General features: G+C 43.9%; 1 protein-coding gene across 1 annotated transcript in view; it reads right to left on the reverse strand.

Moving 5' to 3' along the window:
* TMPRSS9 (transmembrane serine protease 9) overlaps window positions 1-21301 on the reverse strand; it is a 134868-nt gene that overhangs the window by 76684 nt on the left and 36883 nt on the right. The window contains exons 3-5 of the mRNA XM_073636898.1: window positions 19998-20065; window positions 16895-17067; window positions 6679-6720 (exon numbers count right to left, since the gene is read on the reverse strand). Of these exons, the coding sequence (XP_073492999.1) occupies window positions 6679-6720; window positions 16895-17067; window positions 19998-20065 (283 nt within the window). The remainder of the gene's footprint in view (window positions 1-6678; window positions 6721-16894; window positions 17068-19997; window positions 20066-21301) is intronic.

Below are 21301 nucleotides of genomic sequence, written 5' to 3' on the forward strand. Positions count from 1 at the left end.
CAAGAAGACTTAGTTCACATTAATCACTAGTAAAATGTGAGTAAAATTATCGGTCTTACTCATGCTACAGAAAAAAATGTGAATATTGCAATAAAAACATTAGCATGTTCAACCTTCTGCCCGACACAGGTTTCACCCCTTCTGTTGCTTCTTCTAGGGCAGTGGTCCTCAACTCCAGTCCTCAAGACCCACCAACAGATCATGTTTTCAGGATTTCCTTAGCATTGCACAGGTGATGGAATTATTACCTGTGTAATACTAAGGAAATCCTGAAAACATGATCAGTTGGTGGGCCTTGAGGACTGGAGTTGAGAACCACTGTTCTAGGGCATAGTTACTGTGTTTCACAAATTGATTTAAATACATGTGTACACTTGAGAAGGAAAATCGAAGAACTAGATATTAATTGCTATGAGCTCATAAAATGAAAAAGAAAGTATGTTAAAGCTTATGTTTTAATTCTGTCTATGTCTCTCCAATGGTCATGTGGGTTGTAGTCGTGATGTCACTGCTCCTAACAATTACCAAGAGCAGCGGCAGAGAAACATCTCTGGAGCAGGGGATGGTGAGTATTATTGTACTTGTTATTTTCAACATCTTCAAACTTAGGTATGGAAACAGGTGAAATGAGAAAACCTCTTTAATTAGTAATTAGAAAATAGAGATAGGTTACTTATTATATACAGTAGTGTGAAAAACTGTTTGTCCTTTTCCTGATTTCTTATTCTTTTGCATGTTTGTCACACTTAAATGTTTCAGATCACAAATCAAATTTAAATATTAGACAAAGATAACACAAGTAACCACAAAATGCAGTTTTTAAATGAAGGTGTTTATTATTCAGGGCAAAAAAATTAAAACCTATAGGGCCCTGTGTAAAAAAAAGTGATTGCACTCCCCCTTAAAACATAAATTAACTGTGGTTTATCACATCTTTGGGAAGCTGAGTTAAATTTCCATACCCACACATTGGCCTGATTACAGAAGGGGGCAAACACTTTTTCACACGACTGTAACTATTTGATCACCTACTAACCAGCAAGAATTCTGTCTCTCACATTTAGTTTTTCTCCTACTCTGCACTTATTACCTGTATTTGCACCTGTTTGAACTCATTACCTGTATAAAAGACACCTGTCCACACACTCAATCAATAACAACCCAACTTCTCCACCATGGCCAAGAACAAAGAGCTGTCCAAGGACACCAGGGACAAAATTGTAGACTGGCACAAGGCTGGGATGTGCTATAGGACAATAGGCAAGCAGCTTGGTGTGAAGGCAACAAGTGTTGGCACAATTATTAGAAAATGGAAGAAGCACAAGATGGCTGTCAATCTTCCTTAGTCTGGGACTCCATGCAAGATCTTGCGTCGTGGGGTAAGGATGATTCTGAGAAAGGTCAGGAATCAGCCCAGAACTACACTGGAGGACCTGGTCAATGATGTGAAGAGAGCTGGGGCCACATTCTCAAACATTACCGTTAGTAACACACTACGCCATCATGGATTAAAATCCTGCAGGGCACGCAAGGTATCCCTGCTCACGCAAGCACATGTCCAGGCCCGTTTAAACTTCGCCAATGACCATCTGGATGATCCTGAGGAGGCATGGGAGAATGTCATGTGGTCAGATGAGACCAAAATAGAACTTTTTGATATCAACTCCACTTGCCGTGTTTGTAGGAAGAAGGATGAGTACAACCCTAATTACACTGTCCCAACCGTGAAGCATGGTGGGGTAAACATCATACTTTGGGGGACAGGATGACTGCACCGTATTGAAGGGAGAATGGATAGGGTCTTGTATCGCAAGATTTTGGTCAACAACCTCCTTCAGTAAAAACATTGAAGATGGGTCATGGATGGGTCTTCCAGCATGACAATGACCTGAAACACACAGCCAGCCAGGGCAACTAAGGAGTGGCTCCGTAAGAAGCGTAAGGCCTGGAGTTGCCTTGCCAGTTTTCAGACCTGAATCCAATAGAAAATCTTTGGAGGGAGCTGAAACTCAATGTTGCCTAGCGACAGCCCCGAAACCTGAACGATCTAGAGAAGATCTGTATGGAGGAGTGGGCCAAAATCCCTCCTGCAGTGTGTGTAAACTTGGTCAAGAACTACAGGAAATGTCTGACCTCTGTTATTGCAAACAAAGTTTTCTGTACCAAATATTAAATTCAGTTTTTCTATTGTATTAAATACTTATTTCATGCAATAAAATGCAAAATAATTATGTAAAAATCATACAATGTGATTTTCTGGATTTTTTTTAGATCTTGCCTCCCACAGTTGAAGTGTACCTTAAAAAAAATTACAGACCTCTCCATTCTTTGTAGGTGGGAAAACTTGCAAAATCGACAGTGTATCAAATATTTATTTTCCCCACTGTATGTATAACCGTGCCATGTGTGAATACGGCCTTACAGACACCAAAAAGCCAGATGCATATAGTGAAGCTACATAAAGATGAGAAAGTTCTGGTTGCTACGACTATGAATGAATGAACAAAAAATAAATCCACAGGTCTCAACTAGAGATGAGCAGGACACACATATGACGTCACATCAGCCATGGCTAATTAAAAGCTACACCGGGGATTCAGGAACGTGAGCGATTCGCGTCCATCCGCCCAGTACCATTGACCTGGACGCTGATCAGAAACCTGTGAATCGATCAGCTCATCTCTAGTCCCAACTGTCCCAGATACAGTGGACAGTCCCTGATTTGAGTCTACACCCTGCAGTCTCAGCCGTCTGAATTTTTCTCAGTACCACCATCCCTTTGACATCTCCTTCTGCCAGGGTCAAAAAAAAAAAAGTAAATGGGCGTGGATTGGGGTGTGGTCAGGGGCGTGACCAAAATTTTTCGTGGCGCCCTATGTGTGCCGCGTGATTTGTTTCTCTTTCTGTTCTTCATAAGATGGGAGGTATGTTGTATGTATGACCTATAAGTTAATTGTCACTTTTGACTAGCCACTTATGTGTTTGTTGACTGTATGCAGGATCCAGATTTACGAGCAACCACAGGAACATCAGATATAGCCACAAACAACCCTGATGACAAGTGTGCCAACATATAAACCAAGGAAGTTTCTACATTGTTTTCTCCAGGAATTGGGGGTGAGTGAAAGAGTTTGGATAATCACACTGTCTCTTTATTTTTATATGGAATTTTTTGAACGGAGAGTTGGTCTTTTTTCTTGTGGAGCTCCTTCGTTTGCATTGATGGATATGAAATCACAATTTAGAACATACTGCAATTCATGTGGCCAAAAGTATGTGGATACTTTTCTTAATTATGGAGCTGTGGTGACATTTAGAGCAGAATCCCACAAAGAGATCGCAGCATGCCAAAAACACATGCCTGCAATGCAACTCATGATAGTTAGGGCCCGCTCACACCACCATATTAATCGGAAGAGCGCTATTCTATTTTTTATCAAGGATATGTAATGGGGCAGTGCTGATGAACTTTTTTTTTCATACCGATTCGGCATGAGAAAAGAAATCGCAGCATGAGACTCGGCCATTCTAAGTTATGGGTGCGTAGAAAACATCGGGTTGCACTCTGATGACATCATTATTACTTACTGCACGGTTGTATAAAAACCCTATGTCCGCTATGTAGCATGTAGCAACTGGTACATGGAATCATACTTTAACTGGGAGAGATTTTTGGCATGGATTTTTCTGGTTGAATAATCTTTGTCTAAAAACACATACAAAACAAAAGTTTTTTGAGCATTTTAGGTGTGGTTTTTCATTTTTTTGTGTGCAGGGCCTTTTTCTCTGCTTCTATTCATTTGGTGGTCAAATTTGGAGTGTTTTTTCAAGCAGAAATGCTTCAAGAATTGACATGTTACTTCTGCTTACACATGGAAAATATAGCACCATGTGCATTGTTACCATATTTTACTAATAAACCCATTTGGAAGCTTATTTAAGCAGTATTTGAAGTGTTTTTGATGTGGACTTTGCAGCAGAATCTTTTCCAAAATCCACAAAAAAACACTCCATGAAAACATACCCTAAAGATATGTTCACACTGAGGTTTTTGACATGCTTCAAATCTGCTTGAAACAAGCTTCCCATTTAGTTTAATTAAAAAAGTGCCTGAAGTGCACATACCACAATTTTTTTTACCATGCATTTTTTAATGCATGTAAGGCCGGTTTCACACGTCTGTATATTTCCAGTACCGGAGATATCTGTGTCACGTGTGTCCGTGTGTGTCACACGTGTGTCAACCGTGTGGCACATCAGGATCACATGGACCGGCGCCTGGGAATCAGTGCTACAGTTAGTGCTGTTCCCAACCTCCAGGTGCTGAGCACTGCCCTTATCATGGTTCCTGCCGGCGCTGCGATCAGCACCAGCTGGGACAATAATGAGGGTAGTAGTGTCTGCTCCCGCAGTGTCCACCTGTAAAAATAGCGGCTCTGGAGCTACGCTCAGTGAGTGACAGGACCCCGCTCGCTGAGCGCAACGGAGGTCCGGGACCCACTCGCTGGAGCGGCTCATTCTTCCCGGCTCGTCAGCATCAGCAGTCAGAGGATTACAGTGGGGGGCACTTAGGACAGGTGAGAGTAAGGATTTTATTATTTTAATCTTATTTTTACAGGTGGACACTGAGGGAGCAGACACTAATACCCTCATCATTGTCCCTGCTGGTGCTGATCACAGATCCGGACAGGGAATCATGATGAGGGAATTGTTCAGCACCTGGCACTTGGGAACAGCGTGAACTGTTGCACTGATTCCCAAGCACCGCTACGTGTCACATTGATGAGTGTGTTCAGCGTGAGACACTTTTGTGGACTGTGCATGTCAGCGTGAGGAGCACACGAACACAAGGTCGGTGGAAACACACTGACATGTGTACAGACCCATAGATTTGAATGAGTCTGCATGTGCCAGTGTCTTCAGTAAGTGTGGAAACTGTCACCACACATACTGGAAACACAGACGTGTGAAAGAGCCCTTAAAAAACACCATCATGTCAATTCTTCGTCACACTTTCCATATGTAAATCGAGACAAAACACACTTTTTTATGCAGTTTTTAGAAAAGATTTTGCAGAAAAATACTCCAAAAATCAAACCACATTGATATTTCCTATTTTAGATTTAATGATGTGTGGCACCCTGCTACCACAGGTACCACAGGACCCAAAAGGGAGCATGGACAGACTTCTCCACAAGAAGCCCTCATTACACGCAGACACCTCCACCCTTCCACCTCATACCACCAGAGGGAGCCCTGTTAGGGATATATGTACTGGAGGGTGGAGTTAAGCAGGGAGTGTGCTGGCACTGGAGATCAGTGAAGAAGCAGCATGTGAGTTGCTGTGCTGAGGGTCAGCCAGGGCCTAAAGCACGTGCTGAAGCCTCAGGGCCTAGAGCGTAGCCGGAGGCAAGAAGAGTGAGAGGAGTTATGGGGGCAGAGGAGCATCTTAGGCTCACCCCAGAAAACAAGCCGGACACCGGGTCCGCGCCTACAGGGTCCTCTACACCCAGTAGGAATAACCGGTGTACCAGGAGGATTCTAAACCCCTGGTCAACCTGAAGCTACAATTATCTAAAGAACTAGGAGCCACGAAGGCCCCAGCGTCCAGAGATAGTGGTATCCAGAAGAAGGTTCTTACCACCAAGCATACAGGTTAGGAGAATGAAAGAATACAGAAGCTAGGCCTAGTTTCAGGCTGGTCAGAAGCTTCAGAGTGAGAGGAAGAAACGGATCAGGAGGCCTTATACCCGCTCACTGGGGAGAGTCCAGAAGTGCACCCTTCCTATCAAGTACCCTGGACCGTACCTGCCGTCTACACCAGTAAAGGTACTGAAGCGAACCCCCTGTGTGTGTGTCTGTTATTCTCCCCTGACCCGACCAGGCCACCTCTCACCTGCATCCCCTCCATCAACCCTGCCCCGGGGGGGTCCGCTCCACCTGTGGGGAGCAGAAACATCTCAGCTGCCATCCCATCACCCCCGGAGGTCTGCAGCAGCGCTGGTACCCATTACGAGGAACCAAAGGTGGCGTCACGAGACAAAACTGTTATTCATCCCTTCAAGTAACAAACCTCTTTTAAAGAGTGACCCCAGGGTACGGGCCCGCGAGCCGACTGCCGTGACATCCCACAGAAGGTCAAGGCCCGGGTAAAGAGTAACCCCCGTATCCCCCTGGGCGCGTCAGATGCATCAGAAACAACGCTAAAATCCACATCAAAACACTAAAAAGACATGTTCTTATAAAACCACATTTCTTTTAGAAGCGTTTTTAGGCATGGATTTTTCTGCTAGAAAAATCCATGCAAAACTCTTTGTGAACTTACCCTTACTAGAAATTGGAAGGCTGTTACAGGCCAAACTTTGTTGTTTTAACACATATTTTTAACCATTACTATTGTAGTTTTTGGCCTGATGACAATAAGGGTTAATAATATGTTTTCCAACTCTAAATTGGTGTGATAAAAGAGATACATTATCAAGCACTCACAATTCCAATAGTTTAAAGGGGTTGTCCGGTCTTAAACAACAAGTCTGCAGTCACTCTATGTGACTGCAGACTTGTTAATCCTCACATTGCGCACACTGTACACTGTGAGGATCCTCCAGTGACGTGATGGACACAAAGAAATCACAAAAAAACTACTCACTAATAATGCAGAGAAATATTTTGTCTTACCTGACTTCAGACCTATAGAGTAGAAGGACAGCCCTTTATTGTCTGCTTTTAGAATCCCGTCAAGTTAGAAAAAGGAAAAAACAAAAGATAATTATAGTTAATAATAATTAGTAGTAAATTATATAAATTTATGTGATATTAATCTGTTTTAAGCACAGATATTTTGAAACAAATAAATGCTTATATTGGGGACCATAATTTGAGACATGTAAGGGATATAGGCACACTGCCTGCCCTAAAGGCCCCCACAACACATTTGGTAAAAGTCATCGGATTGTCTAATCATCTAAAGCAAATGGAATCCTCCCAACTGTCCCTCAGCAGTGTGGAGATACAAGGAATTGGTGGCTGGATTATAATCGCTTGGTCTTTTTGATAGAAGGATAGATAAGCCACTACCATGTGATTTACAGTAGGTGAGTACACCGCTTTCCTCAGGGAATAACATATAGGCAAAACTGAAGCACATTAAATACCCCAGATATTTCTACATTAAATTACATGGGTATCTAATGTATTTTTGATTTTCATCAAACTGTTGCATTTTTCATTGATATTTTGAAAGATGATTTGTGTTTTTGCAGTTATACCCTTGTCTATTTTGGGAATTGTTCTTACTCAATTTTGATTTTATTAAAGTGGTTGTCTGGTCAAAACCAATAAGTCTGCAGTCACTCTTTGACGGCGGGAATTCGGCAGTGTCAGAATCGGTAACTAGTGTTGAGCGAATTTGTTCGGCATTTCAAATTTGTGTTCGTGTTCGGGGTTCCGGCTTGTTCGCGCAAAAAAAATTGGCCCCGCCCAGGAACATCCCTGATTTGCCACACCGTCACGCAGATAACATCGCTCAACACTACCGGTAATGGAGGATATGTATGAGTTATGCATACTCCCGGCCAGTGGGCGTGGCCTCGCTCCATACACTTTGTATAGAGCTGAGGCTGCACCCCGTCTAGTGACGGGGCCGGCCAGTGGGCATGTCTGACTAGAGGGTATGGCCTCGCTCCATACAAATGTATGGAGAGCGACGCCGCTCATACATACCCTCCGTTACCAGGACTGAATCCCCACAGTGCAAAGTGCGTGCACTGGGGATTTTCATAAGTCTGCAGTCACACAGAGTCTTAACGGTTTTGACCAGATAACCCCTTTAATGGTTTGCTGTTCTTGATATGCTTTGTATTGATAGTCTCTTACTGTGTTTATATCATAATTTGTCATTGCTATACCCATTTTCTTAGTGTCATCTTTCTGGTTATCCATCAGGGACGTCAGGAAGCTTTATTTTGGACTATCATTGTGCAGTTCTTTCACTGTTATGGATTTAAACTTTTTTTTTATAAATTCTTATAAAAGGTATGAAAAAGCAAGGAATTTTCCATGTGAAACGCGCGTTGGGGAATGCCCATAGCCTTTTTACCTAACAGCTTGTCAAGTTTACTGAGATAAGAAGTTAACCAGACCTACTAATATAACGTGGTGATTTATGTACTGTTGACAGATGAGAGTTTGGCACATGACTGTGGTATATAGCGTATATTCACTTTAGCCTGACTTACCATTTGGTTAGCTATACACAGTCATCTGTTCTACTCTCTCAACGTGATTTACCCTTATTATAGACTCTATCTACAATTAAACTTTTACCTAAGATGATGTTATTGGCTGGTTAGGCATCTTGTTGATCCTTAACACATGTTTTAAGTGTCTGTTACATGTACTTTCTATTTTTGTATGTTTGATGCTGATTCTACTCAATAAAGATCTTTGATGATATTTATACCATAAAATTCCTTTTTATCTCTGGCTTTATATTCATATTGTAGATGTAAAAATAAAAAAAGTTATGACCACTTGAATGCTGAAAATTCAAAAACTAAAAATTTGCATGCATCCTTAAAGGGGTTATCAATTAAAAAAAAAGCCACAAATGTTATAAAATAGCAAAAGACCACTTACATAGAACATACTTACCTCTTCATTCATCCACTGATCCAACACAGGTTCTCCAGTGTCCATTGTACTTTGACAGTCTTTGAATACAAGCTACAAGTGATTACGTACCATGACTGCAAGTGACCACTGCAGGCAGTCACTGGCCTCAGCAGTCATGTGTCATACTACTGGCATCATTACTTTGTGATACCAGTAAGTACCATACAGCTTGAGACCAGCAAGGCCACTGATTGGCTGCAACATTTATGTGCTGGTATGACACATCACTGCTGGCTATTTATATATATGTCTGCAGGGGCATAAAATAAGTCAGATGGTACTCTCTCTCCCTGCTCCATGGCTGGCCCTGTGCTGATGCTCCGGTCTCTTTGTTTTGGCTGCAACGGTGATGTCATGTCGACAGTGCGTATCACCGCTGCAGCCAATGACTGAGCTCAGTGCCTCTTGCTATCTACACCAATAGATCCACTGAGCTCAGAGACTGGCTGCAGCGGTGATGCACAGTGTCGACAAGACATCTCCGCAGCAGATAAAACACAGAAACCGGAGCATCAAAGAGTTTGGGGTCTACTTTGCTGAAAGCAGAAAGCCCCTTTAAGTTATTTTTTTGGGAGTCTGTAATCAGTATATTTCTTCCCATACAGTGAGCTACAAAATCACACAATGCTATCTGACTTCAGGGTCACATGTTAGAAGAAATAGCTTTTTAAGAGCACTAGTGACAATATATCCAAAAAATGAACTATACTCAAGTTTATATTCAGGACTTGAGGTATCATGTACATAGCTTTCTGTTCCTAGAAAAAGTTATTGCTCCCCCTTTAAAGTTGCACGTGTGCAGCTCTGTAATCATCTTGCTGTAATTTTTTTTAGCTTTTTTTTTAATATTTTTTCATTTACTTCAATCGTTCTTGGCATCTGTAAAAAGCACATGCTCTCCTCTGCCATTGCTCAGATTACAGTCCAAAGTTGGCAGACATTCAACACCTTTTCTATTGCTGCTCCTTCCATTTGAGCTTTTGGACATTTTTAGCTTATTACAGCAAATTGTTAGATGGATGAAGCCATTTATTTTTAATGCTATTGAAAGGTCATTTGTGGGAAGCTACTGAATTATCCACTATCATCATATATAATAATAGATATATAACATATATAATAATATAAATGATATCAATAATAATACTGACACAAAGGCATGGCATTTGGAAAAAGAAACTTTGATCATTTCAACAGAAAGTGAGTAGTTTCAGAAAATACAGGTTATTCACTGTGTAATAATAGGTTATACGATTTTCCAATATACTTATTATATAAATGATCTCTTTCAAGATTTGGGCTTCTTCTCATTCAATAGGAACTTTAATTGTTTCTATGTGCTCCATCTGTATATTTCACAAAACCATGGCAATTAACAGTAAACCTTATGTGGTTACTGTTCTCGGACACACATGGTGGCATTCTCCCATCCCTTGACATCCTCATATACATATATGAGACCCGCGGACGCTCTGTAAATCATGGTCTGTGTGTGTGATACATGGATGTGTGCTGGAACACGTGAACCCAGTCTAAATATGTATTCTGGTCACAAGAGGGACACACGGGATGATGGCTCGTTAGAAGACACATCTCTGATAACGGTAATGAGTTGAGCACTTGTGTGTTCATCACATAACCAGGGCAGAAAGACCCAGTCTGCACTGTAGATCTCAGCACAGTTTTTATTGTTCCAGAGCAAAGAAATTAAAGCTGGGCTCTGATTGCTTGTGATGAACAAGACCAGGTTTCCAATTTTGGTAGCCAAAGCCCAAATTATGATTTCTAACACTAATTTATTTTCCCTTGGTCCTATCAACAGTACAATTGTGGCGTCCCTGAGGGTTCGACCGCCACAGGAATGCTGCACTTCTCAATGGAGTGTGGTGTTCCTCCTCTGACTGAGGTAAGGCCAGTGTGATGGTTGTGACCTAGCCTTTTGCATCCAACACCACATTCCACCAGAGGGAGCTAGTATGCACTAGGTGCTGCTCCCCTGGTTACAGGGAGACTGGGGAACACAAAGTGGTAGGAACCAGTTAGTGGGTGTGGGTGGAGGAACAACTAGTGGGTGACACTTCAAATCTAGTACTTAATAGAATGCCATCTTTGATCTTGGTCCTTCTGTCCTGTCTTCTCTAATTCATCAGTCTAGCCTTTGCTAGTCTGTCGGCTGTCACTGTGCTGTCAAACTACTGTGTGTAATGTGACTTCCCTCCGGGAGCGCAGATCCTGTGTGGGCCTGCACCGGCAAGGGACACTGCCCTCGTACCCTGATCTTGGGACGAGAGGTAGGTTGCAGACAAGGAATGTCTCAACCCGGCCGAGGACCAGGATCAAGAAGGCCCGGGAGCTTTAGAGTGTGGCTCCCTAGCAAATGGGTCCCGGGGAGGATGCAGACGGAGCGGAGCTCGCCTCCTGTCCTCACCTACCTGATCTATTCAGAGGGATTCCGGCTGCAAGAGGGGTACCGGCCCCCGACTCCCGACCTCGTACTCTACGTCCAGGACGGGAAAGCCCGGTTAGGCCCTGAGGATCCCGCCGGGCGTCGGATGGAGATGAATTGCCACCCGACCCCTACACCTGAGAGGAGCTCAGGGGGAGACCCGGCCTATCCACACACACACAGACGGGAAAGGGTGAAGTCTGTAGTGCAGGAACACTCTGGTGTAGGGTCGCTACCGAACACTGGACTTCCTCGGAGGTAGTCGGACCCCCGTCCCTGGTGGCCACAGGACTCCGCGAGGAGCAGGGAGTCGCCTTCCCGCTAATATCTCTGAGTGAGTAAAGCCTTGGAAGTTCACCCCTATGGCCTCCGGACTGTTCATTACGCGCCATACTACGCGACGCGGTGCCCGTACTCCCCACGCTACTGCTACCCCCCTTCATCCTGTTTGCCTGCCCTGAGGCCTTGCTCCGCCTGTGGGGAGCAGTAATAACTTTAGCCGCCACGACACCGGGCCTCAGCGGACTGCTAGCGGCGCTGGTGACCCTTCACCAGACACCACAGGTGGCATAGTCGTTAATCAGCCACTCAACTCGGACAAGCCCACACCATCTCTTTCTAATGTGACGGCCCTGAGCACGTGTCGGGCCCGGGCCACGGCTGCACCCCATCTCTTCAACACAGGACCCGACACCGAGTCCCCCAACACCCAGGGTAAAACACGGGCTTTCTGAGTAGAGGCGTCACACAATAATGGGTAATTCTTCCCCTGTAGGCTGGTATGACAGATGGAATATTAAATTAAGAAACCTCCCGCTACCTATAGATACTGAGTAGTGATTATCGAGCATGCTCGTTGCTCGAGATTTAAGAGCATGCTCAGGCGAGTACCTATTATCTTCAGCGTGATCGGGGGTTAAGTTTTCATTGCTCCGTGAACATGATTTGCGACTGTTTGACAGCTTTAATACATGTGAGGAATGCCTGTTTTTCCAGCATTCCTCACATGTATTAAAGTTGTCAACCAGTCGCAAATCATGTTCACAGAGCGACAAAAACTTAACCCCCGAGCACACTGAAGATAATTGGTACTCGCCTGAGCATGCTCATAAATCTCGAGTAATGAGCATGCTCGATCATCACTAAAACTGATCTAACCCCACCCACTATGTTTTACTATATGGGTTTGTGTGTTCGGTCGTATTATTGGTCCGAGTGTGATCCGACAAAACATCGGGGCTATGGGGCTGTGCACATGTCAGATTTTTTTTCCTTGGACTGAGACAGTCCGAGAAAAAAATCGCTGCATGTTCAAGTTTAATCTGATATTCAGATCACACTTGGCCATCCGAGTCAATGAGTCCATGGAAACCATCAGACTACATTCAGATAACATCTGAGTGCAGTCTGATTTCCACAGGCTCACAGAATGGAGAAGATGGAGATGTGACGCTGAGTCACTACTCACGGACAAGCCATGAGACAGGGTAGTCAGGAGGTCCAAGGTGAGATACCCAGAGGGCTCGTAGTACAGAGGTGTAAGTCAAAGGCATGGTCAGGAAACAGTCCAGGGTCAAATGCCAGGAGGGTACGTCATATCCAGAGAATACAACAAATGGATAGTCAGAGGTCAAAGCCGGGGTCAGATGCCAGGAGGGTATGTCAAAACCAGAAGGTAGAATCCACAAGAATAGTCACGACAAATCCTAGGTTCAGCAACAGGGTCAGAGGAAAGAAACACAGAGCTAATCAACCACATCCAGCAAAGCAGAGTTACCAATGACACAGACTACTAGCAGCTAGCAAGCTAAATACCTTCCAAATGATTAAGGATGGGAAACACCTGGGGGAAATGCTCACAGACTAAACCAGATAGGACAGTAGAGCTGTCAATGAAAATGGGGGCAGCCCAGGACCTTCCAGATTCCATAGGGCTGTTACTCACAGCATTCCTAGGTCAGAGTCAGTTATGAAACCGTGACAGGAGCAATTTTTTTTCTCAATCTTCTCTTCTGAGATAATCAGATCACACTATGCTGACACACCGATCAGAGTGTGATCAGAATGTCATTTGCATAATCGGCCCAATTTTCTTGGATGAGAAAACATACGGTCATCTTCACCTAGCCTAAAAAAGAGACTAGGGCAGGAATCTTGTGCTGATATTAGCATTGACCACCTTTTACATCCTTACTGCCGCACAATAATGGGAAAATAGCAAGAATAAACCACATAGGGAAAGTCATTTTGGCAAATGCCTCAGGGACATATCTTCTGAAAACCAAGAGTCCAGTCCAGAGTGACTTATGAAACCATTGTGTGAGCTCCAGGAAGCTGTATTGCAAATTTGATCCAATGGGATCAAACTTATCACAGACCAGAAAGTACAAACTGCTCTAATGGAATTATGACGCACCCCCTGGGCCATGGGGTACTTGGTAGCCGGGCCAGTCGGTGCTGGGGATGTCACAGTGGCGGTGACCCGGTCCATGACCCAGGGCGGTCAATAAAAGGGGTTATTTACAGGGGATTTAAAGTTCTTTTAATGTTCATGACGCCACCTGTGGTATGCAGCTAAAGGGAGCCACCGCTGCGGAGCAGGTCCTCTGGAGCTGTTGTTAATGCAGCAGAGTTGGTTTAGATCTCCACAGGTAGAGCTTAGCTCCAGGGCAGTGTAGATGTAGATATTGAGGTAGTGCTTGTGATGCAGTGTAATGCAGGGGATGATGGCGCAGCAGTAATAATTCACAGAGACAGTGGGGTGCAGTCTTCCAGATTTACTCACAGTTCTCCTTTTGCTCCTGGTTACAACTGCAGATCATAACTTCCCACGTCGTGCTGTGCTCACCGGGCAGGGGCTCAGCCAACCCTCACCACTACATGGTTCCCCCTACTTTGGTTCCCCCCACTCCAGCCAGGGACAGGGCTCAGCAGAGGAGCAGCGCATCTTGCCCCTCCTGCCGGTCTGGAGTAGTGTAGTGCTGGATGCAGATGTTAGGGTCCCGGGCAGTACTCCTTCCTTACCTGAGAGTGAGATACCACACCTCTGTGGCGACTGAACCCGCAGGGGTGCCACAGAATCAGTCTTCACAAAATCAAAATGAGAAAGATTTTGATATGATTTTGATAAGAAATCTTAAAGAGTACCTGTCACTATGTTTTCCCAAAATAAACAAAAGCCATCACCTTAAACGCCTTTTTACCGCTTTCCAGAAACCTGCATATAAAGACTCAACACTCAACCCCTCAGCCAGGGCCGGCGTCAGCACCCGGCGCACCCGGGCAAGTGCCGGGGCCCTGAGCAGGCGGAGGGGCCCACTGCCATTGGGCACCCGCCGCGCTATGGGACCCGTGAGCGGTGCGGTGCCGGTGTCAGCGCCCGCCACACCCGCTTGCTCAGGGCCCCGGCAGCCGACACAATGCTTACCCCTCCCCGTGCCTCCGCAGCGTCTTCCGCGTCCTCTGACTGTGACGTCTCAGGTCAGAGGGCACGGTGATGTCTTTACACTGCACGCGCTCTCTCCTGACCTGTCACAGTGCAGAGCGGGAAGACGCGGACGACGCTGGAGTCCGGAGCAGCGCCAGCAGCAGGTAAGAAGTGAGGTGAGTATTGGATTTTTTTATTTTTTTCATGCATGGGGGCATGGGGCATTATATGGTGGGGGTGTGTGTGACATCTTGCATGGTGCATTAATTATAAGGTGAGGGGGGGGTGACATCCTGCGTGGGGCATTATAAGAGGGGGAGGGGGGAAGTGACATCCTGCATGGGGCATTATAAGGGGGGGTGACATCCTGCATGGGGCATTATAAGGGGGGGTGACATTCTGCATGGGGCATTATAAGGGGGGTGACATCCTGCCTGGGGCATTATAAGGGGGGGTGACATCCTGCATGGGGCATTATAAGGGGGGTGACATCCTGCATGGGGCATTATAAGGAGGGTGGGTGTGTGACATACTGCATGGGGCATTAAGGGAGGGGGTGGTCTGACATCCTGCAAGGGGCATTATATGGGGGGGGGGAGGTGACATCCTGCATGGGACATTATATGGAGGCTGGGTATGTGACATACTGCATAGGGCATTATAAGGAGGGTGAGTGTGTGACATACTGCATGGGGCATTATAAGGGAGGGGGTGGTCTGACATCCTGCAAGGGGCATTATAAGGTGGGTGGGTATGTGACATACTGCATAGGGCATTAAAAGGGGGGGTGACATCCTGCATGGGGCATTATAAGGGGGGTGACATCCTGCATGGGGCATTATAAGGGCGGAACAGCCTGCATGGAGCGTTATATGGGGGCCAGTATTCTGTATGGAGCGTTATATGGGGGCCAGTGTTCTGTATGGAGCGTTATATGGGGACCAGTATCCTGTATGGAGCGTTATATGGGGACCAGTATCCTGTATGGAGCGTTATATGGAGACCAGTATCCTGTATGGAGCTTTATATGGGGACTAGTATCCTGTATGGAACATTTTACGGGGGCCAGTATTCTGTATGGAGCGTTATATGGGGACCTGTATCCTGTATGGAGCGTTATATGGGGGTCAGTATCCTGTATGGGGCATTATATGGGGGCTAGTATCCTGTATGGAGCATTATATGGGGACCAGTATCCTGTATGAAGCATTTTATGGGGGTCAGTATCCTGTATGGAGCATTATATGGGGTCCATTATACTGTATGGAGGACTATACTGTCCGGTCTGCACTGTGCGCTGTGAGGATTCGCTGGTTTCTGAGCTATTGTAGAATTTACAATAGATATCGCTCATGTAATGTAGTAAGTGAAATCTTTGCATTGTACTATATATATATATTTCTTTGCGGTATCTGTGCATCATGAATTGTGGTATGTGTTAAAGGGGCCCACTGAGACTCTTTCGCCCAGGGCCCACAAAAACCTGGAGCCGGCCCTGCCCTCAGCATATCCCAAAAATACCTTTTATAAACCCCCCCATACGGTGAGGTCTGGTCTAATGGATGTCGCTTGTCTTGCTCGGCACCTGCTCTATCTGTGCAATCGCTGTGTGAAATTGGGGTGCCACAAAGCAAGGACCTCTTCCTATATAAGATGAAAATAGGGTCAAGAAACTGTTTTTGTGTCAGTTGTCAGTATACCTAATACTCACTTCAGAAACATAGTTTAGAAGTCTATGATGAAGCCTAGAAATGGAATATTTCTGGAATAAAGGCCTTTGGTTCTGAGACCAGCTGCTAGAACTATGGCAACCATGTGAGGAGCTGAGATGATTCCAAAAGGGTAGGTGTGTATCTGGAAGTGTCTGAATGCCCCTTTAATCTGAGCCACTTTGGAGTTAGGCAATTTGCAGGAATGCACCAAGGTTGGACACTCATAGCACACATGGACACACTAAGCATCAGACCAGCTAAAAAGGCACACAAGGCAACGCAGCACAAGTGCCGAGAAGTCAGGAGGACACTTAGCTGCTTGCTGACAGTACGCATGAGCCCAAGATGGAACAATGAGAATGAGCTATAGGTGAAAGCTGGGGAGGGAAACCATCAAAAAGTAAAAAAAAGAAAACAATCTATCAGCAGGGAATCAATATTTGTCCTAAACTGTCCAAGAACAGAAAAAACATAGTAATTGGGGCTAGATCAGTATTTATATACTAGGGGGAGGTTTCTTAATTAGTTTAATTAATATAATTATTAAAAATTTCATATGTCCTACCAGTTCATAGAAGTGGTATTATCCTATTATTTTACTGCTGGTAGGATGTAAGGGAACGGTAAGAGACTTACCAGCAAGTACTGCAGAAGAGATATTCCCATATGTGTATACTGGAATGGGCTGATCACTGAGCGAGGATGCCAAACCTTGTCTGAGAATGTCTTCAATCTGCTCCCGATCGTCTGTGTAGACTGATGACATAAACTGCATCTTGAGATGGGCAATGATGCTTGCATTCCCTCTGCTGTGAGCACATTCAGCACAAAATAGGAACAGTTTATTCTATTTTAAAATAGCAATTTCAATATCCAGTGTGCACGCATGTGTGTAATATCTCCATTATTATTTAGATAAAATAATTTGGCTATCTAAATGAACAAAAGAAACTACAATTAAAAAAATTACTGAACATGTAAAAAGTAGACTGTAGTCTGCTGATGGACCTTTTGTATTTGCTGTATGACATTTAAAACTCTGAAGGATAAGAAACTTAAATAATTGGATTCAATGTATCCTGCTTGTGTAATGTAGACACCTATAATATCCGATTACCAAATAAAAAGTGTTCTTTAAATGTCCAGCAGCCAATCATGTTTATTCTTCATTTGCAACACTCTAATTTAAAACGCATTTAAAGGAATTATACAGGACTATTTTTTTTTCTTATGGTCCTAACTACTTAATGGCAGGTAGTTGCTATTTACTGGCCTGTTGTGCCCAGCACCTATCTCTGCCGGCTCAGAGCTATCACAGACCGCTCCTGCGGTGATTGTATGGCCACCGGTGACATCACAGCGACAGAGCAGCTGCTTCTCTTCCTCTCTGCTCTGTTGATAGGGCGTGACTGCCGATGTCACGCTGATTGACAGCTGGTTCCTTGCTGTATAACTGCTGGGAGCTGGCTGTCAATCAGCAGTCATGCCCCTTTGACAAAGCAGTCCATAAGAGAAAGAGCTGCTATGTTTATGTGAAGCAGTAGAATCGCTGACAGGAGCGGTTAGTGATCGCTCTGGACCAGTGCCGGGTAGTACAAGCAGGTAGTTAGCAACGACCTGTTTGTCAGTCCTTATTCACATGAGAAAAAAATAAAATAGTCCCAGATAACCCCCTCTTAAACATTTTCCATCGTTGTAGCTCTATGAAGGCTGGATTTGTTACATTTTTCAAAGGCACAATTTTTAAGTATTATGGTGTGGGATGAAAAAAAGCCAACAATTTATCTAATCATTTACATGTTAAATTTGCGATTGACTCTCTCTATCTAACCCCCTAGATTATGCTGCGGCAGCAATTGGTGGCTGGGGGTTACTGCATTAGTGCTTTCCTGATACATCTTCCATGAATGTTCCATAAAGAAATATGATAATTCAGAAAAACACATGACAACCATGGCAGTGTGTAAGCAGGTGATATGTATCAATAATCAGAATTGTAAATGGTATGTAGCAAATCCAAATCTTAAAGGGTTGCTTCGCTACTTTTATATTGATGACCTATTCTTAAGATAGGTCAGCAATATTAAACTGGTGGGGTCCGACATGTGACACCCCCTCTGATCAGTTTTTCTCAGTGCTGGCAGCAGCCGGATGTTAACAGTTGCCTAGCTGAATAACACAGTTGCCCCATCAACTGTTCAGTGTCCACTACATACCCTGTTTCCCTGAAAATAAGACCTACTCTGAAAATAAGCCCTAGCATGATTTTACAGGATTTTTAGAGTATGCTTGAAATATAAGCCCTACACCAAAAATAAGCTAAAAATAGTTACAGTCAGGGCCAGTATTGTGTGTGGACGGGTGGAAAACTGGGCAATTGCCCAGGTCCCCTACTCTCTTAAGGGCCCCTAGCGTTTTAGGCCTAGGTTAAGACTGCTTAAGGACCTTTGATGACATCATGGTTATATGACCGGGATGTCACCAAAGGTCCTTTAACCGTGGGAGTCTAGAAGAACTGAAGAGGAGACAGGCTGGTATGCAGGTTTGGCGTTAGAGGGAAGGGGAAGGCAAACTGGGCAATTTCTCATGTCTCCCGCTCTCTTAGGAACCCCAGTGTTTCAATTTCAAGGTTAAGATTGCTTAAGGATCTTTGGTGACATGACGGTCATGTAACCATGATGTTACTAAAGGTCCTTTAACTGCAGGAATCTAGAGGTACTAGGCTGGTATGTACAGTATGTGCAGTGTGTTTATATACACATGTATGTATTTCTAAACATGTTTATGTGCAGTGTGTGTGTATTTACATGGTTATGGGCAGTGTGTGTGTATGTACTATGGTAGATCTTCTCACTTAGCAGCTCCATGAGGTATTCAAAGGAACACTTTCCATTTAAGTTTTCAACTGGTTTATTAAAAACGTACTGCATAAACCAGTGCAAAGTTAAGTAAATAAACACGGCCCTTCTGGCATAACGAGAAGCGCAAAATAACATACAGCACAGTTTGTCCGGCTGTGGGTATCTGCCCGCTCAGGAAAAAACCACACGGTTCAGTTCTCTTTAACATGAGCACAGCTCTGGAGATCTCATCTCCAGACACACCAAACACTGAATGAGTCCAAAGGCTCCATACTTACTGTACCTTCTGGACCACACCCTGGGGTGGAGATATGGTGAACAGCTTCCTACCCACTCTTCAGCTGTTCACAAAAAACCCAGCCCTTAACATGGTTGATTAATCCCTCTCAGCACTTAGTATCGTGGAGCATTTTTCCAGGTTCATATCACTGAGGCTAACATCCTGAGTGACACATATCTCCCCTCCAGTATTTTACCAGTGACCTTCTCACAATACATGTGTATATGCAGTGTGTGTGTGTATTTAAATGTGTATTTGCAGTGTGTGTGATGAGATGATTATATTTGAATAAATGTTGATGATTTTTTTGTTAAAAAATAAATATGTATCATTGTTCATGGAAAAAAATAAAATATCCCCTGAAAATAATTTATAACCTATCTTTTGGAACAAATAATAATATAAGAACCTGTATTATTTTCGGGGAAACATGGTACTTGACGGAGTTGTCCTATTTAGCTAGGCAACTGCTAACAACCAGCCCCTGCGAGGACACTGAGAACAGCTGATCGGTAGGGGTGCCAGGTCATTAATAGAAAAGTAGTGGAGTAACCTCCTCTATATCTGTTCATTTCACAAGTTAGAAAATATTTCTTACCTGTAATGTAAAACTGTTAATCCAGTGTAGCTATCTTCTAGAACAGAATCTTTGAAACTGGATTTCAACTAAGTGAAAGATGCAAATAAGTAAACTGTATAAATTACATAAAAAAAAACAACGAGCTGAAATTGACCATAAACCAATATTTAGCTCAGATCCTATGAACAAGGTAATATTGCAGATCTATGTTGTATGGATCTACTGAGCCCATATTGTACCTGATTTTATGTAAAGCTACCCATGTTTCTTTGCTCTGGAAGAACCTGTGCAACAAACACTGTAATATTCACCAACATATACTGTATCAAGGAGATATTCTCCACTGTAGCATTACATCCAAGGAAAACTATGATACCATGCTTAATACAACATGGAATACTCAAACGTGTTTTTGTAGTGTCCTATAGGCTCATAAAAACCATCAATTTCATGCATTTTTACAAGCATTTCGTGGCTGGCTTTTTTATTCAATTGGGCCCAATTCATCAAAGCTTTCACGCCAAAATTCTGGCATAAAAGCTCGTAAAAGTCGCAAAATTTAGGCCCAACTCGGAGTTGCACAAAATTTTGTGGCTTTTTTCATTTTCACGCCAGTTTCTCCCAGCTCTCCCAAAATGGGTGCGACTGGGATGGGACAGGGGCATGGCGAGGACTTGACGCCACAACTCGTCTAATTCATGATGAGCTGTGATGTTCCTTACATCAGTAATCTTACTCCAGTCCCTGACTGGAGTAAGATTTCTGGTGTAGCACCCGGAGGCGCATGCCACTTGTCAGACGTTTCAAGTTAATGAAAAGGCATGCACCTCTTCATAACTCAGCAGTGTCTGACTCCACCAGGTCCCCTCATCAAGACCGACGTGAACAATAATTGGGCCCATAGTTTTTTTTTTACCTGGATTTTAAAATTCCTGCTAAGAAGCCTAGTGGAAAACAGATAAAAAATGTCATACAGAGATCAAACCGTATTTAGAAAGACACCAAGGACCCACTAAAGTACGCCAAATAATAAGTGGTGTAAATTTATACTAGACAGTCTAAAGATACACCAAATATATGAAACATCATGAGCTACTTTGATAATCATGGCATATTTTAAAGGGGTTGCCCACTACTTAAATGTTACAGGAGTTGTCCACTCTTAACACAGATTCTCAGATAAAATTAAAAAAAACCCACATACTTACCTTCCGGACAGGCACCATTTTAACAATGCCAGTGCGGTCGCTCATTGGCTGCAGCCTTAACAATTTTGTTTGACGGCAATGTGAAGGCTGTAAAGTCATGAGGCTGCCTGGAGA

The sequence above is a fragment of the Phyllobates terribilis genome, unplaced genomic scaffold, assembly GCF_046119375.1.
Source record: "Phyllobates terribilis strain yellow unplaced genomic scaffold, ASM4611937v1 Scaffold_1__5_contigs__length_1240528914, whole genome shotgun sequence".
In the NCBI taxonomy this organism is placed as follows: domain Eukaryota; kingdom Metazoa; phylum Chordata; class Amphibia; order Anura; family Dendrobatidae; genus Phyllobates; species Phyllobates terribilis.